At 35.9% G+C, this 17,869-nt stretch overlaps 1 protein-coding gene across 1 annotated transcript in view; it reads right to left on the bottom strand.

Moving 5' to 3' along the window:
- LOC107738920 (zinc transporter 5-like) overlaps positions 1-6,179 on the bottom strand; it is a 17,371-nt gene extending 11,192 nt beyond the window's left edge. The window contains exons 1-9 of the mRNA XM_016550844.1: positions 5,786-6,179; positions 4,831-4,953; positions 4,661-4,727; positions 3,231-3,316; positions 3,049-3,136; positions 2,624-2,711; positions 1,810-1,886; positions 1,489-1,659; positions 669-957 (exon numbers count right to left, since the gene is read on the bottom strand). Coding sequence (XP_016406330.1) covers positions 669-957; positions 1,489-1,659; positions 1,810-1,886; positions 2,624-2,711; positions 3,049-3,136; positions 3,231-3,316; positions 4,661-4,727; positions 4,831-4,953; positions 5,786-5,856 — 1,060 coding nt within the window. The 5' untranslated portion in view covers positions 5,857-6,179. The remainder of the gene's footprint in view (positions 1-668; positions 958-1,488; positions 1,660-1,809; positions 1,887-2,623; positions 2,712-3,048; positions 3,137-3,230; positions 3,317-4,660; positions 4,728-4,830; positions 4,954-5,785) is intronic.
- Between the last annotated feature and the right edge of the window lie 11,690 nt (positions 6,180-17,869).

The raw sequence follows: 17,869 nt of genomic DNA, 5'->3' as shown, positions 1-17,869 counted from the left end.
TGACCCTGCATAGACAGCAATGCAACTGAAACGTTTAATGGCCCAGAAAAGAAGTAAGGACATTGAAAAAATAGTCCATGTGACATCAGTTGTTCAACCGTAATGTTATGAAGCTACAAGAATACTTTTTGTGCGCAAATAAAACAAAAATAACGACTTTATTCAACAATTCATCTCCTCCGCGTCACCCTGGTGCCATTTTGGAGAATATCCACTGAATGTAAACAGCGTATGCTATTCTGTGTCAGCTGCGTCACGCGGATACGGTGTTTTTGTTCAAATCAAAGCGTAAACAACGTATAAAAGGTTGTGTGACGCAGCTGACACAGAATAGCATATGGGGCATAGAGGAACCTTTTTGAACCTTAAACCGCATAATTACCATCGTGGTAATTACATTGCTGTCTATGGGAGGGTCAGAGAGCTCTTAGAATTCATCAAAAATATCTTAATTTGTGTTCCGAAGATGAACGAAGGTCTTACGGGTTTAGAACGACACGAGGGTGAGGGCTTAATGACAGAATTTTCATTTTTGGGTGAACTAACCCTTTAACACTTACATCACTGTTATAAGAATTTTTACTTCGATTTTTGTAGCACAAACTTAGATTGGTTGTATGATGGGAGACATTCTTTACATTAAGTCTATTTCAGAGATATTGACTTACCCATGATGAAGAAGCAGGCGCTGACCAGCACTCCACCAGACAGCACATGCTCAGTGCTATTCTGCTGGTCTGGCTTACTTATGGCTCTGAGCTGGTCGGTTAGCGGGTGGGTCCAGAAGTTTGCCAACAGCAATCCACTGAGGAACAAGAAAATGGAGCCATATCGAGCGCAGCGTGAGGTTTCCAGCTTTGCCGTGCAGATGGACTCCACGTAAAAGTCCAGTATCATCACAGAGAAGATGATCATGGCGAATGGCAAGATGAGGCCAGACCAGGATTCCACCTTACTCTGAGGATTTTCATTTTTAAAAAGATGAACAACTTACAGAACTGTCTGTATCATTTAAAATGTTCTTAAGATCAATATAATTGAATATGGTACACTATTTTGATTTGAATAATTTTACACTGATTTACACTCTCAGATGCTAACTGATTCCCACTGAAATCAGAACTGAAGTTTTGTGGCTTTTAGTCCATGTCTGTTAGTTCTGAGGTCATACTAGTGTACTCCTAAAAGTTGATAAAATAAACTTAAAACATAAATTAAAAAATACAGAACCAAAAAAATGCTCACAGTGGCATAAACAAATTTGTCTAATAAAAGGCTTTGTAAAATGAGGATGTAGCGCCCAGTAAATTATAAATACTTACTGCCCCGGACTAGTAATAATAAAACTCATTTCAATTGGACACTTTCTATACAGCATGTTGGTCATTTTCATGTCTAGAAATCACACTTATCCTACCACACAGTTTGGAAGTTTGCCCCCAGGTTGAGAACCACTGCATTATAAAGAAAGCTTCTGCTGGTCCTTACCTCAGTGGTTGCAGACAGCACTATGACCCAGGGCAGTAGAACTACAGCGGACACCAGGTTAGATAATGCATATAGGCGTTTTGCACCCCCAATCTCCACTGATAATTTTCTACATGCTGTGTTGAAGGCCACCTTCAGGCACAGAGCTAGAACCAGAAGAACCACTCCACCCTGCTCAGAAAATGAAAGTTAATCACCATATCATCTTGCTGATCCTTCATCTGAGCAAATATCAGTGAGTAAATGAGTCTGTACTGCAGTAAACAATGACAACACTCAGGAACAGCATTTAAAGCTTAAAAATAGTGATCAAAAACACACCTTGTGGTCCGCCACACCTAAAAATGCAATTCCTGTGTACAGTGCATGGGTTAGAGCACTGTCATGGTGTCCCTCGGCTATAAGAAATAGAGTTAAGGAGTATACAGTTGTAGATAACACCACATAACAAGTGAGGGTGACTCTCCCTCTCTCTATATATTGTGTAAAGTTCACCCAAAATTTAAGTTTAGACAGATTTAACTTAGCATTAAATATGGGAAATGAATAAATTAAACAAATACATTATTCAATAAAATGCATTAAAAACGTTTAAAATGCATGTAGTCAGGGACAGAGTGCAAGTATACGTGTATTAAATTAGATCTTTTTAGCTAAGAAATCATGAATATTTCTGTTCTGGTGCCACCATTGCCCTGTGGATGGTGGAGAAGGACCAGGGTCATCAAGTTCACCCTTAATGTAATACCAAATGTTGTTAACTTTTTATATATATTAGAAGTAATAATTTAAAAGCAACCACTTTAACTCTATTTTGGCTTTGTTTGAAAAGTACTGCGAGAGTATTGTATAGTGAGATCAGTATCGTGTATTGAACCAAATTGTGACTAGAGAGGATTGTTACACCCCTACCAAATACACACTCATGATGGCATTGTGAACAATTAAAATGTAAATGCCATTCCAAATAATAAAATGCTCATGAAAATGTAATAACTTGTTCCACCTCTGAAATGACTTTCATTTTCATCTGAAAACAACAATTATTTTTGACATTTTGCCTGCATGGTGTCAAAATTACACATTTCACCTTGATATAATAACAGTAAACACATTTCTGGTCCTTAAAGGATACGGTGCTCTGCCATCTTGGCCATAAGATCATCATTATCAAAGAGCAAAAGGCAGATCACAGCAACAATGAAGAAAGCAGCACCCCTTGTCTATAAAAAAAAGAGCACAGGGAAATGTGTCAGCTGGAATATATAAAACATTCTAAATTTACATTTATTCATTTAGCAGATGCTTTTATACAAAGCGACTTACAACTGAGGAATACAAGCGATTCATCACAAACAGGTAATAAACACGAGAAGCACTATAAATACATTGTTTCACACAATGTTTAGAATAGTATAAGCTAGAACAGAGAGGGATTAAGGAATAGTTAAAGTGAAGATGATTTCTTTTTTCAACAGGATGTGGTTAGGTGCTGATGTAAGAGCTGAGTTTTCAGTTGGTTCATCTGATATACGCTTATGATTTCTCTAGAGTTCTGACCTTAGAAGGTCCCCCTCCAGAGCTGGTGAAGAGAACGCTGAGGAGAGAGATCACCACCACATCACTATGCTCAAACAGCAAAAGGGTCCTGAAAGAAATCACATCCGTTTAGCCCAAATGTTTGTTAAATAAAAGGACAGAGGGAGGAAGATGTTTATTTCAGATTTAGCCCAAAGACATACCTGAGTGGTCCACAGAGTGTCAACCCAAAGAAACCCAACAGGGAGATGACACAGCTCATGACAGCATGCTTGAGGATTTTAATCCACTGAAATCAGACGTTAAACAGATGAAATACCATGTTCAAAATAGGCACAAAATCCACATGAAACTGCATTTTCAATCCATCTTATTCCATAACGTTTTGAGCCAGAATGGGAATTACATGTCATTTTTGCTGTAACTTTTAATACAGTCAACATTGGTATTAAATGGTATTAAATAGCTGATGTCTGTTGAAAAGAAAAGCTTTTTCAGAGGTTGAGGAAGGTATTTCATGACGAGATTTTTTTTCTTTGGAACAACCAAAACTTTGACACTTCAAAATGTTCATAAAATATTGTAAAAATAATAATCAGTCAATCAATCACATTTATTTATATAGCACATTTAAAAACAACACGTTGGCCAAAGTGCTTCACATACCAGGATCTAACACGTTCATACAATTGAGAATTTTTAAACCAAGTATAAAATAATTTAAATGCATCAAGAGTGGAACAAGATCTAATGTGAAGAGGTAAGCTGTTCCATATCTCCTTTTGATTTTAACCGAGATTTGGGAATATTTAACTGAAACCTTTGTACAGATCTTAATGGCCTAGAGGACGCATTTAACTGAAGAATTTCACCAAGTTAAACCCTTAAAAACAAATAATAACATCTTATATTTGATTGGAAGCCAATGGAGAGATGCTAATACAGGTGATATACTTGCATACTTTTTAGTGCCAGTCAAAAGCCTAGCAGCAGCATTTTGAACCAACTGCAGGCGTGAAATTTAGGCATGAGAAACACTGTAATACAGTGAGTTACAATAGTCCAGTCTGGACATAATAAAAGCATGCATAACAACTTCCAAATCATTAAAAGACAAAATGTTTCTTAATTGAAGGAAGCCACTTCTAATACATATGAAACAAGTGATTTAATCCAAGTCTTCTAAAAGTCACAATCACACAGACTGAACAGATTTAATGTAGGCTTATATTCACATATACACATTGCACCACACACACATAGAGCACGTAAAATATAGTAAATGGAACCTCAAATGTGCTTGCTTAACATATTTAGCGCATTTTAAGATTGCACAAGAATCAGTGAGGTTTGTTCTTGTATGTCAATCAAGTACAGTTCAGTTGTATGAACATAAAAGATTTAATTGAATCAGGTCATCATATAAAGCGATCATGTTTGTTCAGAAGACTTGATTATACTACTTAATATGGATCACTCTTACAATGTTTTCTGTACGTTTTAATGTGCTAAAGTTTGGGTTTTGTGGACTTTCAAAGGATGGACTAAAAGGATGAGAAAATATTAAAACATATTTTCATTTGGAATTCGAAAAGAATATAAAAGTTAAGCTAGTATGAGAAGAATATTCTACCTGTCTCTTGGGAATAATTTTTCCAGATGAAAATGGCTTTTGAAAGAAAACCAGTATCACCGCACACCTAAGCAGAAAAGACAAGGTATTTTTATGACCAAATACCATAAATAAACAAATCATGACAGTTATGTTCTTTAATATATTCATTATCTGATGTCATTCCTTACCCCATTTTCAAAATAAAGAGAAACTGTACAATGTGCACAACTTTGAGGAGATCATATGACTCGAATATCCCAAAAGCCTTCAGCAGCTTGGTAAAGTAGAGTAATACTATGTACCGCGTCAGTCTGGAAATAAGAAAACAAAACATTCAGTTAAATAAGAAAAGTAAAAACAGACAAACAAAATTGTGCGTCTCTTACCAAAAACTACAATGGTATTATCATAAAAATAGCATGAAACCCATTGCATACCATTTATTTAAGACACTACCATCATGTTATTCTTAAAGTATTCTCTAAATGTGGTAAACAAAACAAGGCAAAGCACATACCTTACAATAAAGTACTGTGGCTATACCATGGTACATTGTATGTGATGCATCACAGTAATATTAAGGTACTTTGAACTTATACAATGCATAAAGGAATTTCAAGAATACTATAGTACTTTTCAGTAAGCCATCTCAGCACTTACAGACCAGTAAATGTTTAATACATGGCAGTATGGTAAAACCAGCGTAGTTCTTGAAGCACCCTGCCAAACAAAGTAATTCAATAAGCAATTGATAATCCCTCATTTCTAATGTACATTTAAATTATTATAGTATTAACACAACCACCATATCATGGTAGTGTAAAAGTACACTGTTGAAAGTGATCTTGGAAGACTTTGGATATACTCAATAAAAAGTAAGGACTATAAACGTTATCCGGGCAATACTATATTTTGTACATTAACATGATGGTAAAGTCACGTTATTTTTGAGGTACCATGTATATACCATGGCTTATAAATACAGTTACCACACAGGACAGTGCATATATTATATTATATTATACAGTATATATCAAAGTTACTTGGTATCACCACCTCATAACATCAGTGTAATATAGTACTGCCACAGTACTTGTTATTTATGAGTATTTAGAATTATATTTACATAGACTCTTGTTTTACCTGGCATTTGAAACCTCAACTCGTCCCAGCTTCCCAGCTGAGATGACATTACTACTGTATTTTTCATCCATGCTTCTTATGTGTGCGTTTATGTCTTTGTGCGTGTTATGATCTTTCACTGTTTATCCATTTGGGAGCTCATCACTGAGAAACAAAAGCTGTTATGTATGTGTCTTTCTGTGCTAGCCTGTTTAGATAACTGAAACCGACAATAACCGCACAACTGAAGGCTCTTTGGTGGTGCTAAAATCGCTCATGTACTGCTAACCCACAGCGCCGAAGCCTGAAATAAAAACCGTTGATTTTCGCAATACATATTTAATAAAAAATAATCTGTTTTCACTAGCCAGCAGCTACATTATACAGTGAGGTGGTAGTTGAAGTGACGTCAACATTTCCCTACATATGGCATCTGTTACGCTTTTCAAAATAAAAGTCATGTTCCTTGTACCGTTTAGTATAAACTCACTTTTACATTAAATATATTCTACTACTATTTATGTTATACATAAAAATCTGTTTCTAATTGTGTTTTATGCAATTCGATTGTAAGTGTAACGCACAATCTAAGTATGGGTAGTGTTGTGCTGTTATTACCAAAATATTATATTCATTATTTTTTACCTGAGTAAGAGAAACGTTTACGTTAAATTGTGCTGTTGAGTTTCTCATGATTTTCATTAAATTTTTTTGTTTAAGTTTTTATTACTCAAAGAGTGCAATGTAAAAAGTCCAAAACTTCTCAATGTTTGTATCACTCCGCTTATCTGTGTTCGCGATTCCCATACAGTGGTGGGTGGCAACATTTCTGTCCCCAGGACACTGAAAAAAAAAAAAGTATAAAAATGCATGAAAATGAACTCTAAAATACATTTTATTATTAAGCAAAATGTCTTCACATTTAGCTAACTGCAAAATTTAGAAATGTAAAATTAAAATCAATAATAAAAACTACCTAGAAGAACACTAAAGAAATAGTAGTTTCTTTGCATGTCCCCACTCCCTGCCTCTATAATTTACCATGAAATATTATAATTAAAATCCTTCAGAATTTTTTTTTTGCATTTATGTGTGACTTTATATCCAATCAATGATTTCCTTTTTTTCAAAAGAAAAAAAATCCATAACATTTTTGATAAAATACACATTTTAGTCGTGTCCCCCGGGTTTACACTCAGTCCTGTTACCCTAACACATGCCCCCCTCTGATCAACTTGGAACATTCCAAAATATATTTTTTCAACAGGAAGTTGCATTATCCAGATCTTCTGAAGGCAATGGGGAGACCAAAGGTAAGTCCTCTCATTTTCTTTTCAATATATTTGATGATATAACTGTGTCTGAGAGGGTCAATCTCAACATACTGCCCTGTTACCTAAATTATTTTTAGATGTTATTTGTTCATTTTAAAAATACACATTTTTGATAAATCACTAGAATTTGCTCAGTATCCTCATGCTATTAGCATGTGTGCCATGTGGCTATTTAGCATGTATTTGCTAATTCTATGCTAAAAACTCAGTCCTGTTACCTTCAGTCCTGTTACTCATATAAGCCATAACAGGACAGAGTAATAGTAACAGGAGTGAGTTGCATTCTCTGGTCCATTGATATAATAGTGTGAATATTAGTTTATGTAATATGATTTACTTGTTCTTTTTATGTTTTACAGTTACCATTACTTATATTGTAAATGTATCATATGTACCATGTATTTACCATACTTGCAGAGTGCTAATCCACCACAGAGAAGCAGCGCCTTTATCGTGAACGACGTGATGCAGACCCAAGAAACAGACACAACAATCAAGTTGTTTTTTGTCAGTGAGGAATCAATTGAGAAAGCAGTTTCAGAGATGCCCAATGATGTGCCACCAGTTCCATCCATTATGAGGATCCATCAGGTAGTGTCCCTAGCCCATGGAGAACTGATATACAGGGATGTCAGCTGCTTGTGCACAACAACACAACATCTGAACTGTGGGTGCTTTAATGCAAAGCATTTCAAGTTCCACATTCAGCAGACAGCTCCCATGGCTCCCACAATGACAGAAGTTCAGTGGCAAAAGCCTTGAAGTTGTTGGCAAATGGTGTGTGCTGAAGTATGATGGTGATCTATACCCTGGTGTCATCACAGATACAAGTGAAACACACGTTGAGGTCCGTTGCATGCAAAAGATTGGATTCAACAGGTTTTTCTGGCCAGACCATGAAGACATCCATTGGTACTTGTTTGAGGATATTGTGTGAATACCACATTCTCAATCTCTGTTTTGTCTGTTTCTCCCTCTTTCCATCTTGATTGTGATGAACTACAGTATCTCACAGAAGTGAGTACACCCCTCACATTTTTGTAAATATTTTATTATATCTTTTCATGTGACAACACTGAAGAAATGACACCAGCACTGCCTTAACCCTCTTGGGCATGGAGTTCACCAGAGCTTCACAGGTTGCCACTGCAGTCCTTTTCCACTCCTCCATGATGATATCACGGAGCTGGTGGATGCTAGAGACCTTGCGCTCCTCCACCTTCCGTTTGAGGATGCCCATGCTTGGCCAATCCATCACCTTTACCCTCAGCTTCTTTAGCAAGGCAGTGGTCGTCCTGGAGGTGTGTTTGGGGTCGTTATCATGTTGGAATACTGCCCTGCGGCCCAGTCTCCGAAGGGAGGGGATCATGCTCTGCTTCAGTATGTCACAGTACATGTTGGCATTCATGGTTCCCTCAGTGAACTGTAGCTCCCCAGTGCCGGCAGCACTCATGCAGCCCCAGACCATGACACTCCCACCACCATGCTTGACTGTAGGCAAGACACACTTGTCTTTGTACTCCTCACCTGGTTGCCGCCACACACGCTTTACACCATCTGAACCAAATAAGTTTATCTTGGTCTCATCAGACCACAGGACATGGTTCCAGTAATCCATGTCCTTAGTCTGCTTGTCTTCAGCAAACTGTTTGCGGGCTTTCTTGTGCATCATCTTTAGAAGAGGCTTCCTTCTGGGACGACAGCCATGCAGACCAATTTGATGCAGTGTGCGGCGTATGGTCTGAGCACTGACAGGCTGACCCCCCCACCCCTTCAACCTCTGCTCAGTCCTGTTACTCATATAAGCCATAACAGGACAGAGTAATAGTAACAGGAGTGAGTTGCATTCTCTGGTCCATTGATATAATAGTGTGAATATTAGTTTATGTAATATGATTTACTTGTTCTTTTTATGTTTTACAGTTACCATTACTTATATTGTAAATGTATCATATGTACCATGTATTTACCATACTTGCAGAGTGCTAATCCACCACAGAGAAGCAGCGCCTTTATCGTGAACGACGTGATGCAGACCCAAGAAACAGACACAACAATCAAGTTGTTTTTTGTCAGTGAGGAATCAATTGAGAAAGCAGTTTCAGAGATGCCCAATGATGTGCCACCAGTTCCATCCATTATGAGGATCCATCAGGTAGTGTCCCTAGCCCATGGAGAACTGATATACAGGGATGTCAGCTGCTTGTGCACAACAACACAACATCTGAACTGTGGGTGCTTTAATGCAAAGCATTTCAAGTTCCACATTCAGCAGACAGCTCCCATGGCTCCCACAATGACAGAAGTTCAGTGGCAAAAGCCTTGAAGTTGTTGGCAAATGGTGTGTGCTGAAGTATGATGGTGATCTATACCCTGGTGTCATCACAGATACAAGTGAAACACATGTTGAGGTCCGTTGCATGCAAAAGATTGGATTCAACAGGTTTTTCTGGCCAGCCCATGAAGACATCCTTTGGTACTTGTTTGAGGACATTGTGTGAATACCACATTCTCAATCTCTGTGTTCTCTGTTTCTCCCTCTTTCCATCTTGATTGTGATGAACTACATGGACATAACACATTCCTTCAGAAATCTTTCTCTCACACACAGGCTATGTACACACATGCACACACACACAAACGCACACAGAGTGTCTGGATATTCATTCCTGTTACTAGGTGTTCATTCCTGTTACGCACTGTTCATTTCTGTTATTAAATTGTTTTGTTCTAAAAAATGAGGTTAAACGACTGCTTTTTTCATCTGTGTTATGTTCATCGTTTATCCAATAGTTTATTGAATTAAAAAAATTAAAAATTATAATATTGTAGTTTGGGTCTCCTGTAAAATAAAAAAATGGCTTTGCATAAATTACACCACACCTTGTGTGCTTGTTTTAGTGAATTTTTAGTGACAAATATAAATTATTAAAACATTTTACCAACCATTTCTTTAAGATAAACACTATTGTGAGTGGAAGACAAAGGAATTAGTTGACATTTTTTTAACATGCTTTTTAAAAGACACTTGATTTTTGGTAACAGGACTGAGAAAAATGCATCCATCCCCTTCTTTAAAACCCTGTAAAAAATTTTTAAAAAGGTGCCTGAGATTGACCAATGTACATTTCGAATAGTGAAATATGCGTGTTGTTAGATAACAGTGTTGAAAAAAGAAAAAAAATTAAGTTTAATTTTTAAAAGTTACAAAAGCAAATGTTACCCATTCGGTGGAATGTCCCGGGTATTCAACTGTTTTTTTTCTATAGATTATATCCTTACACAGTGTGAGGGCACGTGACTGAGTCATTGAATAATTTATTCAACTGCTTCTTTCACAATTCTGTTGCTCTGAAACGCACAGTGGTTGTTTCTGCTTTTGGGGGAACAAAAAGGTAACAGACAAAGTTGTGTGTAAATGTTAGTTACTTAACTTCTTTTGTTTATTGAGCTGTTGTATAAAAAGCACACTCACAATCCAACTGTTGGCCTGAATACCAGCACTGCTGTGATGACCTTAAGATGTAATATGGTATGCCTATTCATATTTTAACATGAACTATCTTTTTTATTTGTTTATTTATTTATTTATTTTTAAAAAACTATTTATAATGACCTTTAGGCTAATTTTATGCATTTTTGTCAATCAGGTTTCAAATCACGATTGATTGAAAAGCAAGGTCATCGTAGGGATATTAGCTGACGTCTAATAAATTTAAAAGGTAGGCCTACGTAAACCTTCTGTCCACAATCTCACTAACATGCTTTTTAAAAGACACTTGATTTTTGGTAACAGGACTGAGAAAAATGCATCCATCCCCTTCTTTAAAACCCTGTAAAAAATTTTTAAAAAGGTGCCTGAGATTGACCAATGTACATTTCGAATAGTGAAATATGCGTGTTGTTAGATAACAGTGTTGAAAAAAGATAAAAAATTAAGTTTAATTTTTAAAAGTTACAAAAGCAAATGTTACCCATTCGGTGGAATGTCCCGGGTATTCAACTGTTTTTTTTCTATAGATTATATCCTTACACAGTGTGAGGGCACGTGACTGAGTCATTGAATAAATTATTCAACTGCTTCTTTCACAATTCTGTTGCTCTGAAACGCACAGTGGTTGTTTCTGCTTTTGGGGGAACAAAAAGGTAACAGACAAAGTTGTGTGTAAATGTTAGTTACTTAACTTCTTTTGTTTATTGAGCTGTTGTATAAAAAGCACACTCACAATCCAACTGTTGGCCTGAATACCAGCACTGCTGTGATGACCTTAAGATGTAATATGGTATGCCTATTAATATTTTAACATGAACTATCTTTTTTATTTGTTTATTTATTTATTTATTTTTTAAAAACTATTTATAATGACCTTTAGGCTAATTTTATGCATTTTTGTCAATCAGGTTTCAAATCACGATTGATTGAAAAGCAAGGTCATCGTAGGGATATTAGCTGACGTCTAATAAATTTAAAAGGTAGGCCTACGTAAACCTTCTGTCCACAATCTCACTGCCAAATCATCTAGTGCATAAAACAAAGTTTATTTTTATTCCTACAAGGTGAATCATGTGGTGAATGTGTTATTAGTTTAGTACAGGCTCCAGATGGAAGTCATGACGTTAAGAGAGTACGTAAATTGCCATGACATTCGCATTGCTGTTGTCCTGCTCATATATCTCTATAATGTTCTCCACAGAAAAGGTCAAGTGAACAGACTGTCCCCCTAATTTCTGCAATTGTCACCTGATTTTGTTGAGCAGTGGCCTTTTAGATATGGCTTGAGGTCTTGCTAAAGAGTCTGCTGCACAGGAAGGAATATGCAATTTTCTTCTTATCTTAAATTATTTGAAGAGTTGTAATGCATGTAAATGCACTGAAATACATGAAAATGAAATACACTATAGAAGAGTTAGGGTGATCCATGGAGTTCCTCAGTGTGCTCTTATCTGAGATACAGTGGGATAACATGATTAATTTTTCAACGGGAGTAACAGGGGTGATTATAACAGTCAGATTTCTTTCAATATCTTAATGCCATTATTGCTGTTGGTGTATATAGGCCTTTATGTTTCTTATATGAAAAAAGTACAGGGAGATGTGTAGTATTTAACATAAATTGTTGGCTTTTAATATATATATATATATATTAAATTTTTTATATATATATATTGTGTGTGTGTGTGTGGATATACATATCATGTCTCCTCAAAATGGGAGTATGTAATCATTTTCAAAATACAACCTCTAGGTGGCAATATGGTGCTTTTTATTTTTCAGATACAAAACTGGGTTTCAAACCCCTCTCAAGAGAGCCACGTGTCAATCTATGAAGTACATGAGGCAAACATGAGGCACAGTCTATGTTAAAATGTGTTCTATAGATTGTAATACAATGAAATGCTTTGATACATCCTTACATCACACTTTAACTTTCGTGTAAGCAACTGCAATATTTGCTTAGCATGAAATAAATTATTTCATTTTGTGAAATTAACATGCTGCAGCTTTTATTTATTCAGGGTGTATTCAGATGCTGTTGAATGCTATACTATCATGAGCTCATGTCCCCAGTCATCCCTTTTTGTGCATTCTTGAATGATGTGACCACAAAATTATATAAGATTGCAGTAAAACCGGTTTCTCCTGCCAGAACTGCAAGCAAAGAGACGCTGGGTGGAGCAGCAATGACATCACCGAGTCACTCAACGTTCAGCATGCATGTAGAGAGAACAGAAAGGCAAAGCACACTAGAGTGTCAGAGGAAATTAGTAATTTATGGGGAGAACAGCTATATTAAGTGCACGGCAAGACTCTGCACTCAGTGTGACCATTCATGCTTCACACACATTAGCTGTATTTGGCAAGAGCCACAGCTTTCAGTGCCAAGATGGAAATGGGAAGGAAGAAAAGAGGGAAAGCAGGGGTTGAATATGTAGTAATTAAGTTTTTCTTCCTCCCTTACCCACTTTTTCCCAGTGCTCTGATTCTTGATTGACTTTTGGCCACTTGGAACAAACTGTTCAAGGAACAGGCAAGGCCTTTGAAGGCTGGAGGCCGCTAAAACAGAGCACAGAACACAGAACACATGACAGTCAACTATGTTTGCTTTCTCTGGCTAGGTAAACATTTTCCAGTGTACCAGTCTTGCAGAGATCAAACCAGATAACTGTTTAAAAAAACATGCTGGTTTCGAAAGAAGGCATGCATCGTTATTACTATTGCTCATACTCAATTTTCAAAATACTCATAACTAAACTTTGGCAATTAACTTATGCCACACCATTCATCCTGAAGACATGAATATTACCTTATATGTGACCCTGGACCACAAAACCAGTCTTAAGTCGCTGGGGTATATTTGTAGCAATAGCCAAAAATATTGTATGGGTCAAGATGATAGATTTTTCATTTATGTTAAAAATCATTAGGATATTAAGTAAAGATCATGTTCCATGAAGATATTTTGCAAATTTCCTACCGTAAATAAATCAAAACTTAATTTTTGATTGGTAATATGTATTGCTAAGGACTTAATTTGGACAACTTTAAAGGTGATTTTCTCAGTATTTTGATTTTTTTGCACCCCAGATTCCAGATTTTCAAATAATTGTATCTCGGCCAAATATTGTCCTATCATAACAAACCGTACATCAATGGAAAGCTTATTTATTCAGTTTTCAGATGATGTATAAATCTCAATTTCGAAAAATTTACACTTAAGACTGATTTTGTGGTCCAGGGTCACATATTGTCTTGTTAAGTAGAGTTGTGCTATTACTTTTGCAAGTTATTGGACTTATGATTGCAACAAAACCACTCAGAACACCTTAATAATGCCCATGCAGCCATCAACCATATGGTGGACAATGAAACAAGACCTAATGAAACAAGTTTAGAGGGGGCTCTTTTGACTGACCAATAAGCAACCATGTAAGTTCTAAGAGATCATAGCAACTACCCAAAATGCTAAGTAACTGCAAAGCAGCATACTACAAAGCCACTCAGAACATCGTAGTAACTGCATAACAATGCCCAGCAACCACACACAACACATAGCATAGTGGTGGTGGCTTCTGCATGGGTAAGCAAAAAATCTAGATAAATCTGATATTATGTTCATTGTGTAGCTATGTTTTGACTGCATGGACACTGACTGTCACATGACGTTTACATTCCTTGATTTATGTTATTTTCTCTGTTTACACAGATGTGTGCAATGCCGCATAATGCTGGATAATGAGCTGATGCTTTCTATGGAAAGAGGTGTGAGGCAGATGGGTGGGAGATTGTGATGTAGTCTGGTTTCAGTTCTGTGACAGTTTAAGTAAGTGACTATATAAAGATGGCCTACCTGCTTTTACTGGTCTTCTGTGAACTTCTCTGCAGAGAAAGACTAGAAACAGTTGACTTAGACTACGAGTTGATTTCTCATGGAAGCTTAGTTTAAAAAATGAAGCATCAGAGAAAAAATTATGAATAAAAAGAACCAGAATCAAAAAAGACAAAACACTCATAAACCTTGATCAAATAAAATAATTTTCTTTGCTTAAAATTTGGTCCTTTGTAATAGAAGAGACATATGATTATTCATTAAAAATATGAATTGTTTCTACACTGAGCTATAAAATGGAAAAATTTGATGTGAAACGTTCAACCCAATCTCACGAGAGTTGGCGAATTGAAAACAAACATTGAGGTCCACACCTAAACCTAACCTTTGAATGACATTGTGTGAATTCAGGGCCGGCCCAAGCCTTTATGGGGTCCTAAGCAGAATTTTAATTGGGGGCCCCCCTCGGTGTAGCCAATATGACTCATTATTGTCAATGCTTGATTATTCGCACACTATAAATCTAACTCACCCATTATCAGTTTTATTTATTTTAGCTGTGTTGCTTACATCATACCAATGTTTTAACCTTTCTGTGATTTTTAATTGTAACAGTAGCAAACCCACAAGAGTGGTAAGGTGTTCATTTGCACTTTAATATTCAGTCTTACAGTACTAAGTGGTATATAAAGTGGTGTACTGAAAAGTAGCTAAATAAACCAGCAGACAATGCATTTACAGAAAAGAATGTCATTTTAACAACATAAATTATTATACACAGCAGCAAGACATCTGTACATAAAAAAACAACCTTACTTAATCTATAACTAACTAATTGAGGCATAATGATATTGGAATATACTAGTAAAGACCCCAAAGGTAGGCAAAGGTAAATAATGTTAAGCTGTTATTAGTACCAAGTTTATGAAACAGAATTGTTTTATTACAAAAAATATATACCCAGGAAAGTAAAAAATGAGCAACTCACACGTTTTACCGTCTGCGCCACTGGAACTGACGACTGTTGATTGTCTTTTGTATTGTTCACAATCTGAATCACACGTTGGTGGGCGATGTGAATAGCCTCTGCCAACAAGGCGGGCTATTTGCACTTAGTGCAAGCAGCCGCAGTTCGCTTATGCCTTGGGCCGGCTCTGTGTGAATTCATATGATTTTGCCACCAATTCATCGAACATAAAAGTTATGAATTGCCATGAGAGTGTGTTGAAAATATTTGCAGCATTGCTGCATCTATGATTGCAGACTTTTGTATCTTGCATTTTTCTAAACAGTGTGAGACATTGTTAAGATCTCTTCTAAGAAGCTCAAGGAGACACATGCAAGATTACAAAGACATTTTTTTTTCAGGAGAAAAATCTGAGTAGCAGGAGACTTCAGTAAATTCTCCATTTGTTTTTATCTTATTGCAAAATACCTGAAGACATTGTCAGAAGCTAAAAAAGTGTGTCACTAGAAGAGTTAAAGTTCACTTTTTTAGAACCATTGGGATCATCAGAAGTTGAGGGCAAAGTCAAGTCAAGTCAAGTAAAAAAATCTATGTGCCAAGTGTTATGCTGTTAAAGTAATCATTATAATAAAGTAATGATTATTTACTCATCATGAGCTTCTTGTTATGTGCCACAAAGTGAAAATGACAAGTAATGCACTCCTTAGTCCCTTAATGCACAGAGTGATGTCAGGATAATTTTAGAAAACAAAATAATGCAAAAAAATAAGTGACGCTCATATGTGCAAACCTTACTATAGAGTATTGGCAAGGTGTTCAGTGAGGTTGCTTCCATATGGCTTAGTCAAATGTGCCCACCCTACTGGCCTTCAGATATGGCTTGGTCATTTTATCATTTACAAGGTGAAAATTGTGAGTAAGTCACACTCACAATCAGATCACACATAGCACACTAATTTGTGTCATAGCATCATTCATGTCTGTACCACGAACGATGTAGGACAAGGCTTGTTCAAATGTCTAGCCCTAAGTATGAGTAACAGCCATAGCGATGCTTGCCCTAGCAAGCACCACTAATTAAATGCTATTCTGTAATGGTGGTAAGGCTGGTCTGTTCAATGTAATTTTGTAAACAATAATTTTCATTTAAAATAGGCATGTTTTTTATAATATTTGGATTAAGTGTTCGAAATACTCAATCCAATAATATCTTGTTGACAATATCTACAGATTTGAAGATTAGTGTTAATACAGATATTCTATCTGTAAAACTATATATATATATACAGTATATATATATATATATATATATATATATATACACACACACACACACACACACACACTGTTGTAACAAAACCAGTTGAATATTGCCAAGATTTTATTTTAAAAATATGAACTTTGATTACATCTGTGTGTGTTGTGAATAAGAGGTCTTAGCACTGTAAAGCTTTGGTTACTACCACACAATAAAGGGCCTGGGAAATAAGGTGATTTCCAACTCCATGCTATAAAAAGTAAGGGAGCCACAAACACATCTGTTATTTGTTGTTTTGATTGCTTTGCATGTAAAAAGCACATGGTACTTGCATGTTTCACTTGTTTTTAATAATCTGGATGCCCCCTTAAGAAATTCTGTACACGTTTAAAGCAAATTCATAAAATACCATTCAGGTTTTTTACATAAAGGTTGGTAGATGGGTTAATAAAAAATAGAGTCTAAGATAAGAAAAAAGAAAAATCTTTTTAACAATGGTTTAAAACAGCTGTGCAGTTCTTAGCATTTTTAAAATTTTAAAAAATTTTTTTTTTTAGAAATGTACTCTTTGTATGCTGGTTTCATGTGATTTAAAAAAAAAAATCCTAAAAACATCCTGATTGTTAAAAATACAATTTCAAGAAAGGTTTAAATTCTGTGACATGATGGTGTATGTCATGAGGTCTATCTATATATATATATATATGTATTTTTTATATTCATATATATATATATATTTTTTTTACAAATATGAATTGAATTAACTTAATTGAATTAATAACAAATATGAATTGGTTGCACCATGTTTGAAAAAAATAAATTCTCAAATCATGTCTTATTCTGTCAGTTGATTTAGAGACTCAGTGGAAATCAATTTCTTCCCAGAAGTCACAAAGTTTAAAAGAAACCCCTAACTTTACATATGATCAGTGATAACAGATATGCAGGCCCTGTGCACTGAATTTGCTATGAGGCCCCCTCAAAAATGATGAGTTGCGATCGTAAAATGTAAAATAACATACAGGGGTGGGGGCTGGACTGGTGTTAAAATTTGGCCCTGGACAAATCGAGCCCATCTGGCCCACAAATTCCCCCTTGAATGTTTTGGGTCCTAGGGCCTTCAATTGGAGTAAATAAATTAATAAATAATACAGGACAAAAATGAATACTGATAGATATTACTGAATTCACAACAAATGCAACAAACTTAATTATGTA

The sequence above is a fragment of the Sinocyclocheilus rhinocerous genome, unplaced genomic scaffold, assembly GCF_001515625.1.
Source record: "Sinocyclocheilus rhinocerous isolate Xijiao unplaced genomic scaffold, SAMN03320098_v1.1 scaffold164, whole genome shotgun sequence".
NCBI lineage: Eukaryota > Metazoa > Chordata > Actinopteri > Cypriniformes > Cyprinidae > Sinocyclocheilus > Sinocyclocheilus rhinocerous.
The sequence above is the reverse complement of the archived record's forward strand: the minus strand, read 5'-3'. Positions and strand labels throughout refer to the sequence as shown.